At 40.2% G+C, this 21,493-nt stretch overlaps 2 protein-coding genes and 2 non-coding genes across 4 annotated transcripts; 2 read left to right on the top strand and 2 right to left on the bottom strand.

Moving 5' to 3' along the window:
- Positions 1-924: 924 nt before the first annotated feature.
- On the bottom strand, positions 925-1,355 carry LOC113925200 (60S ribosomal protein L31-like). Its single transcript, XM_035726284.1, has one exon. It carries the CDS (start codon positions 1,347-1,349, stop codon positions 972-974), a length of 378 nt encoding a protein of 125 aa, XP_035582177.1. The 5' UTR covers positions 1,350-1,355; the 3' UTR covers positions 925-971.
- Positions 1,356-3,765: 2,410 nt separating this feature from the next.
- Positions 3,766-3,838, top strand: TRNAK-UUU. Its single transcript has one exon. It is a non-coding gene; the product is annotated as a tRNA-Lys (tRNA).
- A 3,079-nt stretch (positions 3,839-6,917) lies between these two features.
- LOC113925689 (tripartite motif-containing protein 60-like) lies at positions 6,918-8,335 on the top strand. The gene is given in 2 exon segments (XM_027600248.1): positions 6,918-7,143; positions 7,146-8,335. Coding segments are annotated over 2 exon segments (1,416 nt in total).
- Positions 8,336-20,777: 12,442 nt separating this feature from the next.
- On the bottom strand, positions 20,778-20,881 carry LOC113926068. Its single transcript, XR_003521152.1, has one exon. It is a non-coding gene; the product is annotated as a U6 spliceosomal RNA (small nuclear RNA).
- Positions 20,882-21,493: the final 612 nt, after the last annotated feature.

Genomic DNA, 21,493 nt, shown 5'->3' on the forward strand with positions numbered 1-21,493 from the left:
CACATCTTGTTTAGCATACTCAGAAGTACCCGTTTTGGGGGTGCCTGGCTGGTTCAGTCTGAGGAGCCTGCGATTCTTGATCTGGGGGTTGTGAGTTTGAGCCCCACGTGGGGTGTAGAAATTACTTAAAGTACTCATTTTGAAAGTTTTTTTTTTTTAAGATTTTATTTATTACCTAGAGAGCAAGAGAGTGAGCACAAGCAGGGGAACAGCAGGCAGAGGGAGAAGCAGGCTCCCCACTGAGCAAGGAGCCTGATGTGGGTCTCTATCCCAGGACCCTGGGATCATGACCTGAGCTGAAGGCAGACACTTAACCGACTGAGCCACTCAGGCGCCCTCCATTTTGAAAGTATTAAACAGGAATTAGAAGTCACTGAAGCCTTAGTCATTAGCTATAATAACATAGTGTAGGCAAGTAAAAAGAGTAGAGACTATGCTTTTATTTTATGTAGTTCTGTGTTACTGGAATTCATTACAAGTTGAATGTATTTTAACATAAAATTAAAGGTGTATTTTAAAATTCTGAAACTCCTCTCCTGTGCCTCCAAAATTTGTGTAAGAAAATTTCCTACATCACATTATTATAGGGAGCCTGGTGAAAGTTAATGCCTTTACCAGTCATGAAGGACTTAGCAACTATATGAGACATAGCAACTTTGAGATTTAATATCAGTACTTTTTATATGTAAGTGCCTACACAAACACACAGCTCAGAGCTACTGTGGGATCAGTTCCAGACCACTGTCATAAAGTAAGTCAAATGAATTTTGTTTCCCAGTGCATATAAAAGTTATGTTTACCCTGTACTTTAGTCTATTAAGTGTGCAATAGCCTTATGTCTAAAAAAAATCAATGTACATACTTTAAAAAATAATTTATTGCTAAAAATGCTAACCATTATTTGAGCTTTCAGTAGTTGTAATCTTTTTTTTTTTTTTTGCAGTTTTATACCTTTATTTGACAATCAGCGATTAGTTCTCATCCACATTAACTGTCTGTAGATTTTTGAAAGTGGTGACAGGTACATAGGTAACCAGTGTGTAGAGCTTGTTTGGTGAATCTTCATCCTCGTTATATTTTCTGGACAACCGCACATGGATACGGTATGGAACATTCCTTATTCCTTTGGCCCAGACAGCTTTGTTGAGCCTGGTGTCAATGCGCACATCTGGAGTTCCCATCTCCTTCATGGCAAATTTCCGGATCTCTTTGAGTGCCCAAGGGGCACGCTTCTTGAAATCTGCTCCATGGATGGGCTTGTGAATGTTGATGGTGTATTCTCTGGTCACTACTTCACTGATGGCAGAATGGCCCTTCTTCTTCTCACCACCCTTCTTCGCGGGAGCCATTCTGCCAGGCCCTGGTTGGAAAGGCTCAGTAGTTGTAATCTTTTTGCTGGTGGAGATCTTGCTTCTATTTGATGGCTGCTGACTGATCAGGGTGGTGGTAGCTGAAGGTTGAGGTGGCTGTGGCAATTTCTTAAAATGAGACAACAGAGATTGGCACTTTGACTCTTCCTTTCATGAATGATTTCTCTGTTGCATGTGATGCTGTTTGATAGCATTTTAGCCACAGTAGAAATTCTTTCAAAATTGGGAGTCTGTCCCCAAACCTTGCTGCTGCTTTGTCAGCTGAGTTTATGGCATATTCTAAATCCTTGTTGCCATTTCAACAATCTTCAGAGCATCTTTACCAGGAGTAGATTCCATCTCAAGAAACCACTTTTTTCTTCTTGTCCCTAAGCAGCAACTAAGTCGTCATGGTTTCAAGTTTGATCATGAGATTGCAACAATTCAGTCCCATCTTCAGGCTTTACTGCTAACTCTAGTTCTCTTGCTGTTTCCACCAGAACTGCAGTTACTTCCTTCACTGAAGTATTGAACCTACAATTTGTTACACAAAACAAAAAAACCCCACAAACTCAGTATCTGAAAAGTACAATCCTGTGAAGCACCATAACATAAGGTGTGCCTGTATGTGTAATGTAGTATGTGATTTCAGCTAGATTTCTAAGAACCTTTGAGATTTATGAGATACCTTATAATACTTTTTATTGTACCTGTGTTAAATGGCAGGCACTGTGACGTGTACCTTAATTTTATTTTCTTGTTTAATAATTACAATGGGAGAGAGTATTATTTCTCACTTTGTGAAAAGAAAGCTGAAGCTCAGAGAAATTAATTTGACCAAGGGTATATAGCTAGTTAAGTGGCAGACTTGAACGAAGACCCAGTTCTATCAGGTATTGCTGCCTCTCAATTTGTGTTATGTTTTTGCTGTTACAGTGCTAGAATCAATAAATCCCTGTCTTTCCTCCTAAAAATGTTTGGAATATGCTATCAAATGTGAAAAGCTGTGAATATATCAAATATGAAAAATTGGGGCGCCTGGTGGCTCAGTCGGTTAAGCATCTGCCTTCAGCTCAGGTCATGATCCTAGCATCCTGGGATAGAGCCCCGCATGGGGCTCCATGCTCAGCAGGGAGCCTGCTTCTCCCTCTCCCTCTCTGCCTTCCTGCCTTTCTGCCTACTTGTGCTCTCTCTCTCTGTCAAATAAATAAAATCTTTAAAAAGAAAAATATAAGTTGCTTTGAAATAGATGTAGAGGGATGCATAGGATGCTGTAGGAGTACAAAGAAGGAGCAGTACAGTTTCGTGATTGAGTATGATGCCAATTAATGCAATGTATAAGTGTACTCAAATTATTGTAGATTCATTTTTTACCACACTAATTGAGGATAATAGCTCCTAATTTTAGGGTTGCTTGGAGAGTTTAATTGAATCAGCAACTACATGAAAGACCCTTAGCTTAGTGCCTGACACATAATAAACCATCCTAGAGAAAATTTGTCTTGGTCAGACTCTTCCAAAGGAGCATAACTGAGTCCCAAGGAAAGAAGGGAGGAAAAGGTAATGTAAGCAGTGAGTGGTTTGTGCAGGAAGGAGAACATAACATCTTTGTTTTATTTTTTTTTTCATTTTTTAAGATTTTATTTATTTATTTGACAGAGACAGCAAGAGAGGGAACACAAGCAGGGGGAGTGGGAGAGGGAGAAGCAGGCTCTTGGCTGATCAGGGAGCCCAATGCGGGGCTCGATCCCAGGACCCTGAGATCATGACCTGAGCTGAAGGCAAACACTTAATGACTGAGCCACCCAGGCGCCCCAACATCTCTGTTTTATTTATTTTTTTTAAAGATTTTATTTATTTATTTGAGAGAGAGAGAATGAGAGATAGAGAGCACGAGAGGGAAGAGGGTCAGAGGGAGAAGCAGACTCCCCGCCGAGCAGGGAACCCGATGTGGGACTCGATCCCGGGACTCCAGGATCATGACCTGAGCCGAAGGCAGTCGCTTAACCAGCTGAGGCACCCAGGCGCCCCTGAACATCTCTGTCTTAAAAAAATAAAAGACCAACTACTTTAGGGGACCACAAGCCAGTTGAAGATGAAGATACTGAGGTATGAAGGGCTCTGAATGGTAAGCTAAGGGGAGTACTTTGTCTTGACTTTTGGTGAGTTACTGACAGGTTTAACTGAGAGGAAAGATTTAATAAGTTTAAAAAGTGAAGGTATGAGGGATAAGTTAAATTATATATCAAGAAGCAGTAGGTAAAATGTAGAACTTAGGATAGCCCACCAGGACAAAGGTAGAGGCAGAAGACACTATTCTAGATTGAAAGGTATTTAAGGGTGCTAATAAGTAAATGTGATATGTGGGCCATATTTGGATCTAGATTCAAACACATGTAAAATAGAAAGCTGCAGCACCTGGCTGGCTCAGTTGGTAGAGCATATGACTTTTAATCTCGAGGTTGTAGGTTCGAGCCCCACGTTGGGTGTGGAGATAACTTAAAAAATAAAATATTTAATAAAATCACTTATTGACCAAGAACAGTGGACATGTTGGCTGCCATTTATGTGATCTCCTTATTTAAAAAGGGGTTATAGGGGTGCCTGGGTGGCTCAGTCAGTTAAGCAACTGCCTTTGGCTCAGATCATAATCCCAGAGTCCTGAGATAGAGGCCTGCATCGGGCTCCCTGCTCAGCGGAGAGCCTGCTTCTCCCTCTCCCTCTGCCTGCCACTCCCCCTGCTTGTGCTCTCTTTCTGTCTAAATAATTAAATAAAATCTTTTTTAAAAATTAAATAAATCAATAAATAAAAAGGGTTATAATCCCCATTTTATGGGTCAAAGAAAGGAGATTCAAAAAAGTTACATGGGTCTTCCGGAAGTATACACTAAGTAGCTGAACCAGGATTCAAACCTAATAGACGACTTTTTTTTTTTTTTTAAGATTTTATTTATTTATTTGTCAGAAAGCGAGCGAGCGAGAGACAAAGGGAGGGAGAGAGGCAGGCAGAGGGAGATGCAGGCTCCCCGCTGAGCAGGGAGCCTAACATGGGACTCAATCCCTGGACCCTGGCATCATGACCCAAGCTGAAGGCAGACGCTTAACCAACTGGGCCGCCCAGGCGTCCCAAACCTAATAGACTTTTACCTTTAGTCCTTACGTTGTGAAACATTGCCTTCCATAGCATGTTGCTGTGATAGCTGTTCTGCAGGCCCAAGACACTGAGTCAGTCCTTGAGTTTGGGAATAATTTAAAAATGGAGGCTTTCTAGAATTATTACATTTTTCCTATTTTGCTCGTAGGAAGAGTAAGTCTGTAGTGAAAGAACTTGCTAGGTCACCAGGACAAAACCAATTTCAGATGTCAAAACCATGCTTCTATTTCTGTTCTCACTGTCTTTGGATTATGAGGGAACGGAGAGGAAGCACAAAAGTGGAGAAAGTGTCTTAGTATAGGAAGAAAGGAGAGAATACTGTACTGATGATAAAATGGCTCACAAACTTGGAGGAATTTGATTTGCTTAAAATTGGGTGTGCTGGGTATCTTAAAAACAAGCCAGGAAATTTTCTCCCTTTTTTTTTGTAAGATTTATTTATTTATTTATTTATTGAGTAACAATAATATTTATTGAGCATTTATTATGTCCCAGGACCTATGCTAAGCACTTTTTGTTTGGATGAGTTAGAGTTACTGGCAGAAAGCAACAAAAATTAACTCTAGCTGAAATAAACATGAAGTAAATCACAGAAAAGGTATTGGGGGAGTGCACCAAGGAGGTGGGAGAATTGGTCACAGAAAATAGGAAGGCATCAAAGGGGTCTAACAGGAGCCAGGAACACAATCAGATCTCACCACAGGAACCACCCATCTCACGAAGACACTGCCATTACTCCTAGAAAGCAGACACTGCTTCAACCTCTGATGGGCCACACTCCCATGCTTGCTTCTTTGCACTCCTGATTGCAGATTCATAACGATGGATGGCTGGGGTACACAGTGGGGAGGTTAATTCCTCATTTCAGAGCATGTCCCAAAGGGGCAGCATTTGTGGAGAGACCCCTTTGGGAACAGGGGAGCCAGCAGGCACCATCTTCCTTGTTCACCCCTCAGCATAAGCACAGGGCCACTTAGTTTCTTAGCAGCCTCCAGAGCTTCCTTTGCAGTGTCTGCTACAAAGAATCTTTGAACTCTGACTCCGTGGTCCGACATCAGTTTCTTGCTCTGGTATTCCTGCAGGTTTAGCCATCTTCGGGGGGTTAACTGAACTGCCTGGGACCTGGCCGCCAGCAGCGGGGCCGGAGTACCAGGTCTCGCAGAACTTTCCGGGCCGGCGCTGCTGCGGGAGACGCCATCTTAAACAGGAAACGGCGCGGGGGAGCCATGTGCAAGATTTTATTTATTTGTTTGAGAGTACCAGCAAGAGAGTACAAGCAGGGGAACAGCAGAGGGAGGGAGCCCGACGTGGGGCTCCGTCTCAGGACCCTGAGATCAAAGACAGATGCTTAACCAGCTAAGCCACCCAGGCTCCCCTCTCCCTGTTTATTTCGAACATTTCAAACCTATAGAAAAATTGAAAGGATGCACAATATACTTAGATAAACCTTTTGCTTAGATGCACCAATTTTTAACTTTTTGCCACACATCTTAAAATTATTGAACCTTCTGAAATTTAAGTTGCAGCCATCAAGATGGTGTCCCCACCCCCAAAGTATATATCGCCTAAGAACAGGATGTTTTACCTCTTACCTATGGTAAATTAATATGATAAACACAATTTAATATGATATGTAGTCCATAACTAAAATTCTCCCATTTGTCCGAGAAATGTTCTTTTAGTTGTTTACCTTTTAATTTTAAGATCCCAAATTCAATCAGGTATTGCACATTATATTTGTCATATTTCTGAAACTTTTTTTATGTTTGTTTTTCATGACATTTACATTTTGAAGAACACATACCGATTATCTTGTAGAATGCCCCATAATTTAAGTTAGACTACTTGCTTTCTTACGATTGGTTTGAGATGGAATACTTTTTTGCAAGGATATCTTCCAGGTTTTTTGTTGTTGAAATGTGAGATGAGCGAATCTTTATAACTATGAATTCTTGTTTCAAGAACCTCTACACAATGATTTTAGCATTTATTGATGAGTCTTGTGTGAATGTTTTAATACACTGGTGATTGTGGCATATTTTTAACTTAATGTTTTTTCTCACCCATAGGAAAGATTCCTTATCTTGGACGTACAGCTACTTGCTTGAACAGGAAAATCATGCCTGACTCTACATCATTGAGTGGGAAGAACAGCAGCCCAGCAGATACGTTCTAGTATGCAGTAGACTACAGCCTGTGGACTATTCTTGGCAACAGACTCTAGAGCTAAGGGGCAGAGAAATAAACAGGTTTGTATAGGCTCTCATCAACATGCCAATCTAGTGAAACTGAAAGCTGGTCAGTTTTCAAGGTCTGGGAGGAGATCATCCACTGTTCTCTGGGTCTTGTGTGGTAGAGAGCCAGGCTTTACTAAAGGACATACTACCTTACCCACCACCTTTGTTCACAGCTCAATGGAGTTTGTGACAGCCCTGGCAGACCTCCAGACAGGGGCTAGCTGTCCCATCTGTCTGGACTACTTGAAAGAGCCAGTGACCATCAACTGTGGGCATAACTTCTGTCACTCCTGCATCAGTATGTTCTGGAAGAATCTAAATGATACTTTCCCCTGCCCCTTTTGCCGTTACTGCTCTCCAGAAAGGAAATTTGCAAACAATCCCCAGCTGGGCAATCTGATTGAAATGCTAAACTACTACAGATAAGAAGCAAGAGGAAGAGGAAGGAAGAGAAGCTTATGTGTGAAAAACATAATCAGATTTTGACCTTCTTCTGTCAGAAGGACCTAGAAGTTTTATGTCCACAGTGTAGTTTCTCCACTGATCACCAGGATCACTATATTTGGCCCATAGAGAAAGCTGCTCCCTATCACAGGAAAAGATTGCAGAATTGCATTGAACCATGGAAGGAGAGAGTAGAACAAGTTGAAAAGGTGATAACTATGCAAAGCAGAAAATCATTGGAACTGAAAAAGAAGGTACAATGTAGGAGAGAAGAAATAAAGTCTGAATTTGAGCAAATTTTGTTGTATCTCAAAAATGAGCAAGAGATTGTTCTATGGCAATTACAAGATGAAGAAATGAATATTTTAACAAAGCTAAATGAAAACCTAACAACATTTTCAAATCATCTTTCCACATTAAAACATCTATCAAAGGAGATAGAGGGCAAATATATGAAGTCAGAGCTGGAATTACTGACAGATGTTGAAAGTATCTACTATAGATATAAAACCTTAAAGTCCCCTGAACCTTTTTCATTCCAGTTAAAAGAATATGGTTACCATCTTGCTCCACAATATTCTGGCCTAAATAAAATTATCAACAGATTTCAGGTGCATATAATTCTAGATCCTGAAACAGCACATCGTAAGCTTATTGTCTCAGAAGACAGAAAAACTGTGTAATATGTAAATAAAAGGCATAACTTAACTCATAACCCAAGGAGGTTTTATCTCTGCCCAGCTGTCCTGGGTTTTAGGGGTTATAATTCTGGCAGACAGTATTGGGAGGTGGAAGTAAAAGACAAGCCTGAATGGATCGTGGGTGTCTGTAATGACTCTCTTCCCAGAAGGAGAAAGAATCAGAATCAACCAATTTTAGTGCAGGATGGACTATGGGGTGTTGGACGATGTAGTCAGAGTAATTATATTGCATTGGGTCCTAAAAAAACTAATCTTCTGCCAAAAGTAATACCTAGAAAGATTGGCATTTTTTTAGACTGTGAATTGTGTGAGGTTTCCTTTTACAATTTGAGTGATAGATCCCTTCTTTATATTTTTAACTATTACTTTACAGAAACACTTTGGCCTTATTTCTACACTGGAACTGACTCAAAACCTCTTAAAATCTGTACAGTAACAGATTCTGAATGATGAATTACTGTAAAACTCTTAATTTTTTTGTTTGTTTCAGGTAGTGGACAAAACTAAGCCAGTGAATCTAGTCTCAACAATTCTGTTGTGGTTTTTGTTGTTAGCTTTTTGTTTTTGTTTTGTTTTAGTTTTACTTTTTCCTTTAAACAACCAGAATGATTTTATCTTAGTTTCAGCAGCTTCTATAAAATGTGGTTATAGGGTACTTGGCTGGCTCAGCCAGTATTGCATGCAACTCTTGATCTCAGGTTGTGAGTTTGAGCCCCACATTGAGGGTAGAGTTTACTTTAAAAAAAAACATGTGGTTTTAATGAGACAGAAGAAAGAAAAATTAAGGAGTTGATCCCATTTACAGTTGCACCCAAAACCATAAGATACTTAGGAATGAACCTAACCAGAAGCAAAGGATCTGTACTCAGAAATAGAAAACACTCATGAAAGAAATTGAGGAAGACACAAAGAAATGGAAAAATGTTCCATGATCATGGATTGGAAGAACAAATATTGTTAACATGTCTATGCTACCTAGGGCAATGTACACATTCAATGCAGTCCCTATCAAAATACCATCAACTTTTTTCACAGAGCTGGAACAAATAATCCTAAAATTTGTATGGAACCAGAAAAGACCCCAAATAGCCAGAGGAATGTTGAAAAGGAAAAACAAAGCTAGTGACATCACAATTCTGGACTTTAAGCTCTATTACAAAGCTGTAATCCAGACAGTATGGTAAGAGAGCCCAGAAATGGACCCTCAACTCCATGGTCAACTAATCTTGGACAAAGCAGGAAAGAATTGCCAACGGAAAAACAGTCTGTTCAACAAATGGTGCTGGGAAAATAGGACAGCCACATGCAGAAGAATGAAACTGGACCATTTCCTTACACCACACACAAAAACAGACTGAAAATGGATGAAACACCTAAATGTGAGACAGGAATCCATCAAAATCCTAGAGGAGAACACAGGCAGCAACCTCTTCCTCTGCCTGCCATTCCCCCTGCTTGTGCTCTCTGTCAAATAAATAAATAAAATATTTTTAAAAAAAATATTTTACTTTTAAGTAACTTCCATACCCAACATACGGCTTAAATTCACAACCTCAAGATCGAGTTGCATGCTCCACTGACTGAGACAGCCAGGCACCCCTTTTCGAGACTTTCAAATTTGAAAGTATCTTTATCCTGATATTTAAAAGTTTATCAGTTTCTGGTTTTGAAATAATTTCCAATTATATATTGTTAGCATTTTTTTTATTATGTTTGTCACCACACAGTACATCATTAGTTTTTGTTGTAGTGTTCCATGATTCATTGTTTGCATATAACACCCAGTGCTCCATGCAATATGTGCCCTCCTCAATACCCGTCACTGGACCAACCTATCCCCCCACCCCCCTCCCCTCTAAAACCCTCAGGTTGTTTCTCGGAGTCCATAGTGTCTCATGGTTCGTCTTCCCCCTCTGATTCCCACCCTTCATTTTTCCCTCTCTTCTCCCCTAATGTCCTCCATGCAATTCCTTATGTTCCACAAATAAGTGAAACCATATGATAATTGACTTTCTCTGCTTGACTTATTTCACTTAGCATAATGTCCTCCAGTCCCATCCATGTTGATGTAAAAGTTGGGTATTCATCCTTTCTGATGGCTGAGTAATATTCCATTGTATATATGGACCACATCTTCTTTATCTATTCATCTGTTGAAGGGCATCTCTGGCTCTTTCCACAGTTTGGCTATTGCAGACATTGCTGCTGTGAACACTGGGGTGCATGTGCCCCTTCTTTTCACTACATCTGTGTCTTTGGGGTAAATACCCAGGAGTGCAATTGCTGGGTCATAGGTAGCTCTATTTTTAACTTTTTTGAGGAACCTCCAAACTATTTTCCAAAGTGCCTATACCAAATGCTGGGGCGCCTGGGTGGCTCAGTCATTGGCGTTTGCCATCGGCTTAGATCATGATCCCGGGACCCTGGGATCTAGCCCTGCATTGGGCTCCCTGCTCCGTGGGAAGCCTGCTTCTCCCTACCCACCCCCTGCTTCTGTTCCTCCTCTCACTGTCTCTCTGTCAAATAAAGAAATACTTAAAAAAAAAAAAAATGCTGAAACCTAAAAAAAAAAAAAAAAGACTAAGATAACAGAAGCGATGTTGTAGCACTTGGAGCTTGAGTTTCACATTAGAATGCCACCTGACAATCCTTGGATGTGAATTTCTAATTAGGGAAACTGACTAACTGTATACAGTATACTATACTCTGTATACTCTGTATACAGTATTGATTAAAGTCATGCTTTAGCACATTGTTTCTGTTGATGCATTTTATTTTAAAAGATTTTATTCATTTGACAGAGCAGAAGGAATAATAGGTGCAAAGCCATAAGGAAAGATTGTAAATGGCCTGTAGGAATAGCAAGGAATTCAGAGTGCCTAGAGCACAGTAAGTAAGTGGGAGAATGATAGGAAATAAGATCAAAAGAGCAGGGGCCCGAATAGTATGTCTGGGACAAAATTCTAAGGGCCACTAAGTGAGATGGGAAGTCATTGGTGTGTTTGAGCAGAAAAGCAGCACATTTATGTTTTAAAAGGATCACTCTGGCCGTTCTGTTGAGGATATCCTGTAGGGAGCAAGTTTAGAACCAAGAAGACAAATTAGGAGGCTATTGGAATAATCCAGGAGAGAGAGAATGGTGCTTGGACCAGTGGGAGTGGTAAGTAGTAGTCACATTCTAGGTTTAGTGTGTGAGTTTATTATGAATAAAACATTGATGTTTCATTCCAAGCAGAAAAGACAAAAAAAACTGTCTTGCTTTGCGTTTCAGTGTTACATCTCACAAGTGGTAGCTTTTGAAATACAATTAAGCCTTTGCCCATTAACAATAATTCCAATGAGCAATCGGGAGTCCCAAACCCAGCAGCCAGTCACAGCTCAGCCTTTCCCCCTTCACTGTTCTCTAAAGCCAAGCTCAGTGGCTTCCCTAGCTGAGAAAACCAGCCACAATGCAAAAGCATAGAATCACAAGAATTTCTTGATTGAAAAATCAATAGTGTTCTTCCAGTGCCTCTGCCCTGCTCTGTCTCTGCCAGTTTCTGGTTCCTTAATATTCCTCCACCAACATGGGGCCCCATGAAACCATCTCTATAATAATCTTTTGCCCATTTCCTCTACATCATCAGGCTTGTTCCCAGTTGTCCCCTTTCTAAACTGTCCCCATCACCCAAAGTAAGGCAGTAGAATAATGGAAATGGCATGCATTTGAAATCCCAAACTAAGCTAGTCTATTTGTGCCGGTTACTAATTTATTACCTCTTGATTTTATCTTTTCAAAAAATCAGCTTTGGGTTGTGGATGTTCTCCCATTGTTTCTAATTTTAACCTTTATTGGTCCCTTTCACCTTTATTGATCTATTCAAAATAGTTTTTTAAAAAATAACCTTTTTTTAAAAGATTTTTTTTTATTTAAGAGAGCAAGGACAGAGGAAGAAGGAAAGGTAGAAGCCGACTCCCCGCTGAGCAGAGAGCCCAATGTGGGGCTTGATCCCAGGACCCTGACATCATGACCCAAGTGGAAGGCAGACACTTAACCATCTGAGCTACCCAGGCACTTTACTCCCAGTCCTGCAGGCCTGGCATCACTGCAGGCTTCCCACAGACCCACTGGGAAGAGCCTGTCTTGCCGATTATTAAGTATGATTAGGGTTTCATTCATAACTAAAGTTTTTTTAAAGTTGGGGGTTAGCAATTTGTTTTACCAGAATGCCAGAGGAGATGTAAACAATTTTATTCTGAAAGCTTTTTATTCCATTATGTAAAAACTACAAATCAGGTACTGTATTTTAGTTAAAAGCTGCTTTAATTCAACACAACAGCTTTTGTGGCTGTTTAATGAAATCCGTAAATAGGAGGTGGAGTTCAAGCCATCCTGGCTGAGCAGTTTATAACCACAGGCTCTAAAGTATGTCGAGTATAGAGAATATTCTGGAACATAACCATTTACTGCAACAAAGGTGTGGCATTTGAAGATGAAACTAAACTTAGATGTGTCCTGGAATGTCCACTATCTAGTGATTTGGTAAAGAGAGCGTTCCGCGTCCGTGCTTCTGCCTTCAGGTTTTACGTGGTCGACTCAAAACACAGCGGCCCCGACCTTGATCTCCAGACACCTGCTGATGAGCCCGTGTGCCAGGGGCCCATTCACAGCAGTCCTGCTGAGGACGCCTTGAGCCTCAGACCTACTGTTTTGACACCAGGAACCACTGACCCCACTGATCCCAATTTGATCAAATTATGTATAAAATTCTTTTTAGAAGAGATGGTTCATCAACAGAGAGGAGATCATTATTTTGCAGTTGTAAGAATAGCCTTAGGTGTTTAATTTTTTTAAAAATATATATGTAATAAGGAAGATTCAGCCATCACTGGAGTGTTTTAGAATCCCAGGGACAGCAGAATGAAACTTCAGTTGTCATTCTTTTAACCATGATCTGTCTTCAGAATTTTTGTTTCAACATCTAGAAAAGCGCTCATTTTCTCATTTTAAACCAATGAAATATTCTGGATGAAACAAGTCACTCATTGGCCTATGACCTTTTAGAAAAGTTGTTTTGTTAAAAAAAAAATTATTAATCTGGATTTGCATTGACTATGTTTTAGTGTTTTTATAAATAGGGAACTCAGTTTCTGAAATTAAACTTTTTATTTGCAATTTTCAAAAAAATAAGAATAATAGTTTTTATTATTTTCTTCTGCTTGATTTAGGTTTAATCTGTTCTCCCTGTAGTTTACAGTACACATTTTTAAATAATCTGGGGTCTGAGAGGGGGGGAAAGGTGGCGGAGGAGTAGGGGACCCTATTCCAACCAGTCCCCGGAATTGAGCTGGATATCACCAGACCACTCTGAACACCATGAAATCAGCCTGAGATGTGAGAAGATAGATCTGGATCTCTACAAACAGAATACGGCAGGCGGTTGGTTTTAAGGTACGAAGCGAGAAGCCCTTATTCCGCAGGAAGATATCTGAGGATAAACAGCAGCAGGAGGGAGCCTGGCCATGGGGATCCTATACCGCTGGTGAGCAGTAGGGACAGGCACAGACTCGCACACCAGGAGATGCGGGAAAGGACTTGAGGGCAGCCCCCAGGTGGAAACCCGGAGCAGTGGGACTGCACGTGTGAACTGGGGGCAGCTGGCGGTTTTAGAAGCACAAAGGGCAGAGACATGCCCCGACCTGGAGGCAAGGACTGGGAGCACTACTGAGGGGTGCACACCCAGGATGCTGAAGTTTTTAGCAGCGCAGACAGAAGCAGACATAGAGTGGCCTGGAGAGCTCACTGAAGTGAGCTGTGATCTCTCTGCTCTGAGGCAGAGGGTTGGAAACGGTCTCTTCTGCTCTGACACATGGAAGAGATGCAGAAAGCCACCAGGGAATGTTGCCAGAGAACAAAAGCCTCAAAAAACTGGTTTTTACTGAGCCCATCCCCCACTACAGGGGGCAGGACAACTCTGCCAAAACAGGGTGCCTGAGTAACAGCGCAGTAGGCCCCTCCCACAGAAGACAGGCTGGGAAAACGAGACCAACAAGCCTAAGGTCCCTAGAAAACAGGTGCATCTTGCTTGGGTTGTGGTCAATAATTTGGACTCTATACATTCTCTCAACCACCTCTCAACAGAATGACTAGGAGGAGGAACCCCCAAAATAGGAAAGACTCAGAGACTCTGACTTATGCCACAGTTTTACAAATGGATTCAGATATAACCAAGATGTTGGAGATGGAACTCAGGTTGCCAATTGTGAAGACAATAGCTAGAATGGAGAAATCAATTAATGGCAACATAGTCTCTAAGGGCAGAAATAAAAGCTGAATTGACAGACTTAAAAAATGCTATCAATGAAATCCAAACCTAATCTAGATAACCTAACAGCTACAGTAAGTGTGGCAGAAGAATGAATTAGTGACCTAGAAGACCAATTAATAGGAAAAAAGGGTAAAGAGGAGGCCAGGGAAAAACAACTCAGAATCCATGAAAATAGAATCAGAGAAATAAGTGACACCATGAAACATTCCAATGTCAGAATTACTGGAACCCATAAGGGGTGGAGAGACAGGACTAGAAGGTATATTTGAGCAAATCATAGCTGAGAACTTACCTAATCTGGGGAATGAAACAAACATTTGTGTCTTAGAGGCAGAGAGGGCCCCTCCCAAGATCAAGGAAAACAGGCCAACATCCTGGCATGTAATAGTAAAACTCGCAAATCTTAGAACCAAGGAAGCCATCTTAAGGGCAGTTAGGGGGAAGAGATTCCTTACGTACAGAGGGAGGAACATCAGAATAACATCAGACTTATCCATAGAGATCTGGCAAGCCAGAAAGGCCTGGCAAGACATATTCAGGGTACTAAATGAGAAGAACATGCAGCCAAGAATACTTTATCCAGCAAGGCTGTCATTTAGAATGGATGGAGAGAGGCAGAGCTTCCAAGATGGGCAGAAACTGAAAGAATATGTGACCACTAAGCCAGCCCTGCAAGAAATACTAAGGGGCCTTCTATAAAAGGAGAAAGACCCCAAGAGTGATATAGAAAAGAAATTTACTGGGACAATCTATAAAAACAAGGTCTTCACAGGCAACATGATGACCATTAATTCATATCCTTTAATAATCACTCGCAACATGAACGCTCTAAATGCTCCCATAAAATGGTACAGGGTGACAGATTGTATTAAAAGACAGGACCCATCTTTATGCTGTCTACAAGAGGCTCATTTTGAACCTAAAAATACATCCATATTGAAAGGAAAGGGATGGAGGACCATCTTCCATGCCAGTGAACCTCAACAGAAAGCTGGGGTAGCAATTCTTATATCAGACAAATTAGATTTTAAACTAAAGTCTGTAGTTAGAGACACAGAAGGACACTATATCATTCTTAAAGGGTCTATCCAACAAGAAGATCTAACAATTGTAAATATCTATGCCCCCAACATGGGAGAAGCCATCTACATAAGCCAACTGTTAACCAAAATAAAGAGTCATATTGATAACAATACATTAATTGTAGGAAACCACAATACTCCACTCTCCACGGTAGACAGATCATCGAAGCAGAAAATCAACAAAGAAACTAGAGCTTTGAATGACACACTGGACCAGCTGGTCTTCATAGATATATACAGAACGTTCCACCCTACAACAACGGAATACTCATTCTTCTCGAGTGCATATGGAACTTTCTCCAGAATAGACCACACACTGGGTCACAAATCAGGTCTCAAGCAATACCAAAAGATTGAGATTATTCCCTGCATATTCTCAGACAATAATGCTTTAAAACTGGAACTCAATCACAAGAAAAACTTTGACCGAAATTCAAACACTTGGAAGCTAAAGACCACTCTGCTCAAGAATGTTTAGGTCAACCAGGAAATCAAAAAACTTAAACAATTCACGGAAATCAATGAGAACAAAAACACATCAGTCCAAAACCTATGGGATACTGCAAAGGTGGTCCTAAAGGGGAAATACATAGCCATCCAAGCCCCACTCAAAGAAACAGAAAAATCCCAAATTCAACAACTAACTCTACACCTTAAAGAACTGGAGAAAAAGCAACAAACGATGCATACACCATGCATTAGAAGAGAAATAATTAAGATTAGAGCAGATATCAAAGAATTAGAAACCAGAAACACAGTAGATCAGATCAACGAAACTAGAAGCTGGTTCTTTGAAAGAATAAGATCGATAAACCACTCGCCAGCCTTATCCAAAAGAAAAGAGAAAGGACCCAAATTAATAAAATTATGAATGAAAGGAGAGATAACACGACTAACACCAAGGAAATAGAAACAATTATTAAAAGTTATTATCAACTATATGCCAATAAGCTGCGCAAACTGGATGAAATGGATGCCTTTCTGGAAACTATAAACTCCCTAAACTGAAACAGGAAGAAGTTGACAACCTGAAAGGCCAATAACCAGTAACGAGATTGAAGCAGTGATCAAAAACCTCCCAAAAAACAAGAGTCCAGGACCTGATGGATTCCCTGGGGAATTCTACCAAACATTCAAAAAAGAAATAATACCTATTTTCCTGAAGCTGTTTCAAAAAATAGAAACAGAAGGAAATTTTCCAGACTCATACTATGAGGCCAGCATTACCTTAATCCCCAAACCAGGCAAAGACCCCATCAAAAAGGAGAATTTCAGACCGATATCCCTGATGAATATGGATTCCAAAATCCTCAACAAAATTCTAGCTAATAGGATCCAACAATACATTAAAAGGATCATCCACCATGACCAAGTGGGATTTATCCCAGGGATGCAAGTGTAGTTCAACATTTGCAAATCAATCAATGTGATAGAACACATTAATAAGAGGAGAGAGAAGAACCATACGGTCCTCTCAGTTGATGCAGAAAAAGCATTTGACAAAATACAGCATCCTGTCCTGATTAAAACTCTTCAGAGGGATACAGGGAACATCCCTCAAGTTCATGAAATCCAACTATGAAAAACCCACAGTGAATATCATCCTTAATGGGGAAAAGCTGAGAGCCTTTCCCTTAAGATCAGGAACACGTCAAGGATGCCCACTCTCGCCACTGTTGTTCAACATAATACTAGAAGTCCTAACCACAGCAATCAGACAACAAAAAGAAATAAAAGGTATTCAAATTGGCAAAGAAGAAGTCAAACTTTCTATTCGCAGATGACATGATACTTTATTTGGAAAACCTAAAAGACTCCACCCCCAAACTACTAGAACTCGTACAGCAATTCAGTAATGTGGAAGGATATAAAATCAATGCACAGAAATCAGTTGCTTTCTTATACACTAACAATGCAACTGTAGAAAGAGAATTTAGAGAAATGTTTCCATTTACAATAGGACCCAAAGCCATAAGATACCTCAGAATAAACCTAACCAAAGAGGTAAAGGATCTATACTCTATAAACACTCATGAAAAAATTGAAGAAAACACAAAAAGATGGAAAAACATTCCATGCTCATGGATCGGAAGAATAAACATTGTTAAATATCTATGCTACCCAGAGCAATCTATACCTTCAATGCCATCCCGATCAAAATTGCAATGACATTTTTCAAAGTGCTGGAACAAACAATCCTAAAATTTGTATGGAATCAGAAAAGACCCCAAATCGCCAAGGAAATGTTGAAAAAGAAAAACAAAGCTGGGGGCATCATGTTACCTGATTTCAAGCTATATTACAAAGCCGTGATCACCAAGACAGCATGGTACTGGCACAAAAACAGACATATAGACCAATGGAACAGAATAGAGAGCCCAGATATGGACCTTCAACTCTATAGTCAAATAATCTTTGACAAAGCAGGAAAAAATTTGCAATGTTAAAAAGACAGTCTCTTCAATAAATGGTGCTGGGAAAATTGGACAACTATATACAAAAGAATGAAACTCGACCATTCTCTAACCCCATACACAAAGATAAACTCAAAATGGATGAAAGACCTCAATGTGAGACAGGAATCCATCAAAATCCTAGAGGAGAACATAGGCAGTAACCTCTTTGACATCACCCACAGCAACTTCTTTCAAGATACATCTCCAAAGGCTAGTGAAACAAAAGCAAAAATGAACTTTTGGGACTTCATCAAGATAAAAAGCTTCTGCACAGCAAAGGAAACAGTTGACAAAACAAAGAGGCAACCCATAGAATGGGAGAAGATATTTGCAAATGACACTACAGATAAAGGGCTGGTATCCAAGATCTATAAAGCACTTCTCAAACTCAACACCCAAAAAACAAATAATCAGGTCAAAAAATGGGCAGAAGACATGAACAGACACTTCTCAAAGGAAGACATACAAATAGCTAATAGACACATGAAAAATGTTCATCATCATTAGCCATCAGGGAAATTCAAATCAAAACCACATTGAGATACCACCTTACACCAGTTATTATGGCAAAAATTGACAAGGCAAGAAACAACAAATGTTGGAGAGGTTGTGGAGAAAAGGGAACCCTCTTACACTGTTGGTGGGAATGCAAGTTGGTACAGTCACTTTGGAAAACAGTGTGGAGGTGCCTCAGAAAATTAAAAATAGAGCTACCTTATGACCCAGCAATTGCACTCCTGGGTATTTACCCCAAAGACACAGATGTAGTGAAAAGAAGGGCCATATGCACCCCAAGGTTCACAGCAGCAATGTCCGCAATAGCCAAACTGTGGAAAGAGCCGAGATGCCCTTCAACAGATGAATGGATAAAGAAGATGTGGTCCATATATACAATGGAATATTACTCAGCCATCAGAAGGGATGAATACCCAACTTTTACATCAACATGGATGGGACTGGAGATTATGCTAAGTGAAATAAGTCAAGCAGAGAAAGTCAATTATCAAATGGTTTCGCTTATTTGTGGAACATAAAGAATAGCATAGAGGACATTAGGAGAAGGAAGGGAAAAATGAAGGGGGGAAATCAGAGGGGGAGATGAACCATGAGAGACCATGGATTCTGAGAAACAAACAGGGTTTTAGAGGGGAGGCGGGTGGGGGGATAGGTTGGCCTGGTGATGGGTATTAAGGAGGGCACATATTGCATGGAGCACTGGGTGTTACACGAAAACAATGAATCGTGGATCACTACATCAAAAACTAATGATGTAGGGGTGCCTGGGTGACTCAGTCGTTAAGCCTCTGCCTTTGGCTCAGGTCATGATCCCAGGGTCCTGGGATCTAGCCCCGCATCAGGCTCCCTGCACAGTGGGAAGTCTGCTTCTCCCTCTCCCACTCCCCTTTCTTGTGTTCCCTCTCTTTTTGTGTCTCTGTCAAATAAATAAATAAAATCTTAAAAAAAAAAAAAAAACTAATGATGTATGGTGACTAACATAATGTGATAAAGTGCAATTTAAATAAATAAATAAATAAATAAAATAATCTGGGGTCATCTTCAAATAATATACCACTTCCTTTTCAGGAAGGGAAAGGGATAGCCCTTATAAAGGTATATTATCAACTTCTCTCATTAATTCTTTGTGCTTTTAGGGTCATATATTTCACTATTATATATGCTAGAAAGAGATTAATAGATTGTTACTATTATTGCTATAAGCAGCAGTCATCTTTTAGCACTATTACCTTCCTTTATTCCATTTTTTTCATTCATTACATTTTTGATGTACTTCTTTGTGTAGATACACATTTCTGACTTGACCTGAAGAAGTTTGATTACCATTCCTTGTAGTATAAGATGGCAATGAATTCCCTCTGTTTTACTTTTTTTTAAAGATTTTTTTTTTAATTATTCATTTGAGAGAGATACAGAGGCAGAGAGAGAGCAAGCAGGGGGGAGAAGCAGAGGGAGACTCCCCTCTGAGCTGGGAGCCCAACATGGGACTTGATCCCAGGATCTGAAGATCATGATCTAAGCCGAAGGCAGACGCTTAACCATCTGAGCCACCCAGGCGCCCCTCAGTTTTACTTTTGTAAGCATTTCATTATCACTTTGGGAAGTATTTTCATTCTAGTCAAACGAGTTGACACGTTGTTTTCCTTTCCACACCTTAAAGATGTCACTTAAAAAAAAATCACACACACAAAAATCTTTCTTCCACTTATAGTGGTAAAGACAGATTCAGAATTGTAAAGACTGTATGCACTGGTTGAGTTATACAGCCTGTAGTTTCTCTCCTAAAAAGGTAAATTAAGAAACTAAAGCAGAACGCACAATAGTTTTTAAATAGCTCCTTGTTCATAATCTATTACTTGTACATATTATAAGAGGTTATGAACCATACCCAGTATGACATAAGGTACAAGTATTTTGGTAAAATATCACTTGAACAGATACGAGACCAGGCATTCAAATTATAAAATTAAACTGTGCCAATTTCATAGTTCAGAAAAATGCTAGTCCTGCTGGGTTTTACTTTTAGCAGAAAAAGAATTGTCCCTGTAACTACTGTAGCTACTGCAGCAAAGCTACCCCAGTTCTGTAGCTGAATTCTATAGCCTGAATCCTGTTGTGATGGCATCTTCCTCCTTTTCCTGGGGTTCTTAGCAACTCATATCCTATTCGGTTTCATCTTCCATCTCTTCCTAGTAATGTCAGCCTGACTGGATCTATTTTGGATTGTAATTCTGTGGCATCTTTTGAAATCCCAATGTCTTTTCTCTCCCTAAAGATGGTAAGATCAGCTTGTGCTGTTTTAAGATCTAGAATCAGATTTATCTTGAATTGATAATGTTTTCTGAGCCATAATGTGACAAAAGGTCTGTAATCATCATTCTTTAATTAAAATGAAAAAGCCCTGGAGTTCGTATCAGTTAATACCTGTTGTGGATGCTTGTGTGTGTGTGTGTGTGTGTGTGTGTGCGTGTGTGTGTGTGTGTGTGTGCACGCGCGCTAATCCTGAGTGGCAGGACTCCAGGGAACTACACAAGATATGGAACGCTTCACGAATTTCCCTGTCATCCTTGCACAGGGGCCATGCTAATCTCTGTAACATTCCAGTTTTAGTATATGTGCTGCCAAAATGTGCACCGTGTTATGGATACTTTTAATATAATTAGTAGTTGTAAATCTGCTATCTCATTTATTAGAGATCTGAGTATGAAAGCATGGTCTGAAAGTTTTGTTTTCATTTAATTTGTGTCTGATATCCTATTGTTTATACTTTACGACTTTCTAGGCTGCAGCCTATTCACTTTCCAATAAGAGCATCCATTGCTCAAAACCAGAGCTTAATCTTTCTCTCTAATATTCAACTATCTTCTGTAGCTTTAACGTTTTTCTCCTTTACATGGCTATAGTGCTTTTTCTTTGAGGCATCTTGTTCTATGGAAAAGGTGGGCCCAGTGGGAGACTGCACTGCAGACATAAATGCTCTAGGTCCTTCACACAAAAAAAGGGTGGGAACCTGATATTTCTCTTCCTGCCTTTTCCTTGTGCGGTTTCTGATTTGCAATTGCTTGGCAATTTCAGGGATCTGCTGGGGATTGGGTGGGCAGAGTGAGGGGCAGATAAGGCAGGGAGAGGAAGCATTTAGCTTTTGCTGGTACTGGTGGATGAAAGAGCAACAGCAGTTGTACGGGACAGTTGTCATCGGGTCTAGGAGCAAACAGGAACAGCTAGGGTAGCCATACCTCAGTGAGA

Source organism: Zalophus californianus, chromosome 2, assembly GCF_009762305.2.
Source record: "Zalophus californianus isolate mZalCal1 chromosome 2, mZalCal1.pri.v2, whole genome shotgun sequence".
Taxonomy (NCBI): domain Eukaryota; kingdom Metazoa; phylum Chordata; class Mammalia; order Carnivora; family Otariidae; genus Zalophus; species Zalophus californianus.

Excerpts from the sequence above, each read along its gene's own strand:
- LOC113925200 (XM_035726284.1), bottom strand. The coding sequence starts at position 1,349 with ATGGCTCCCGCGAAGAAGGGTGGTGAGAAGAAGAAGGGCCATTCTGCC.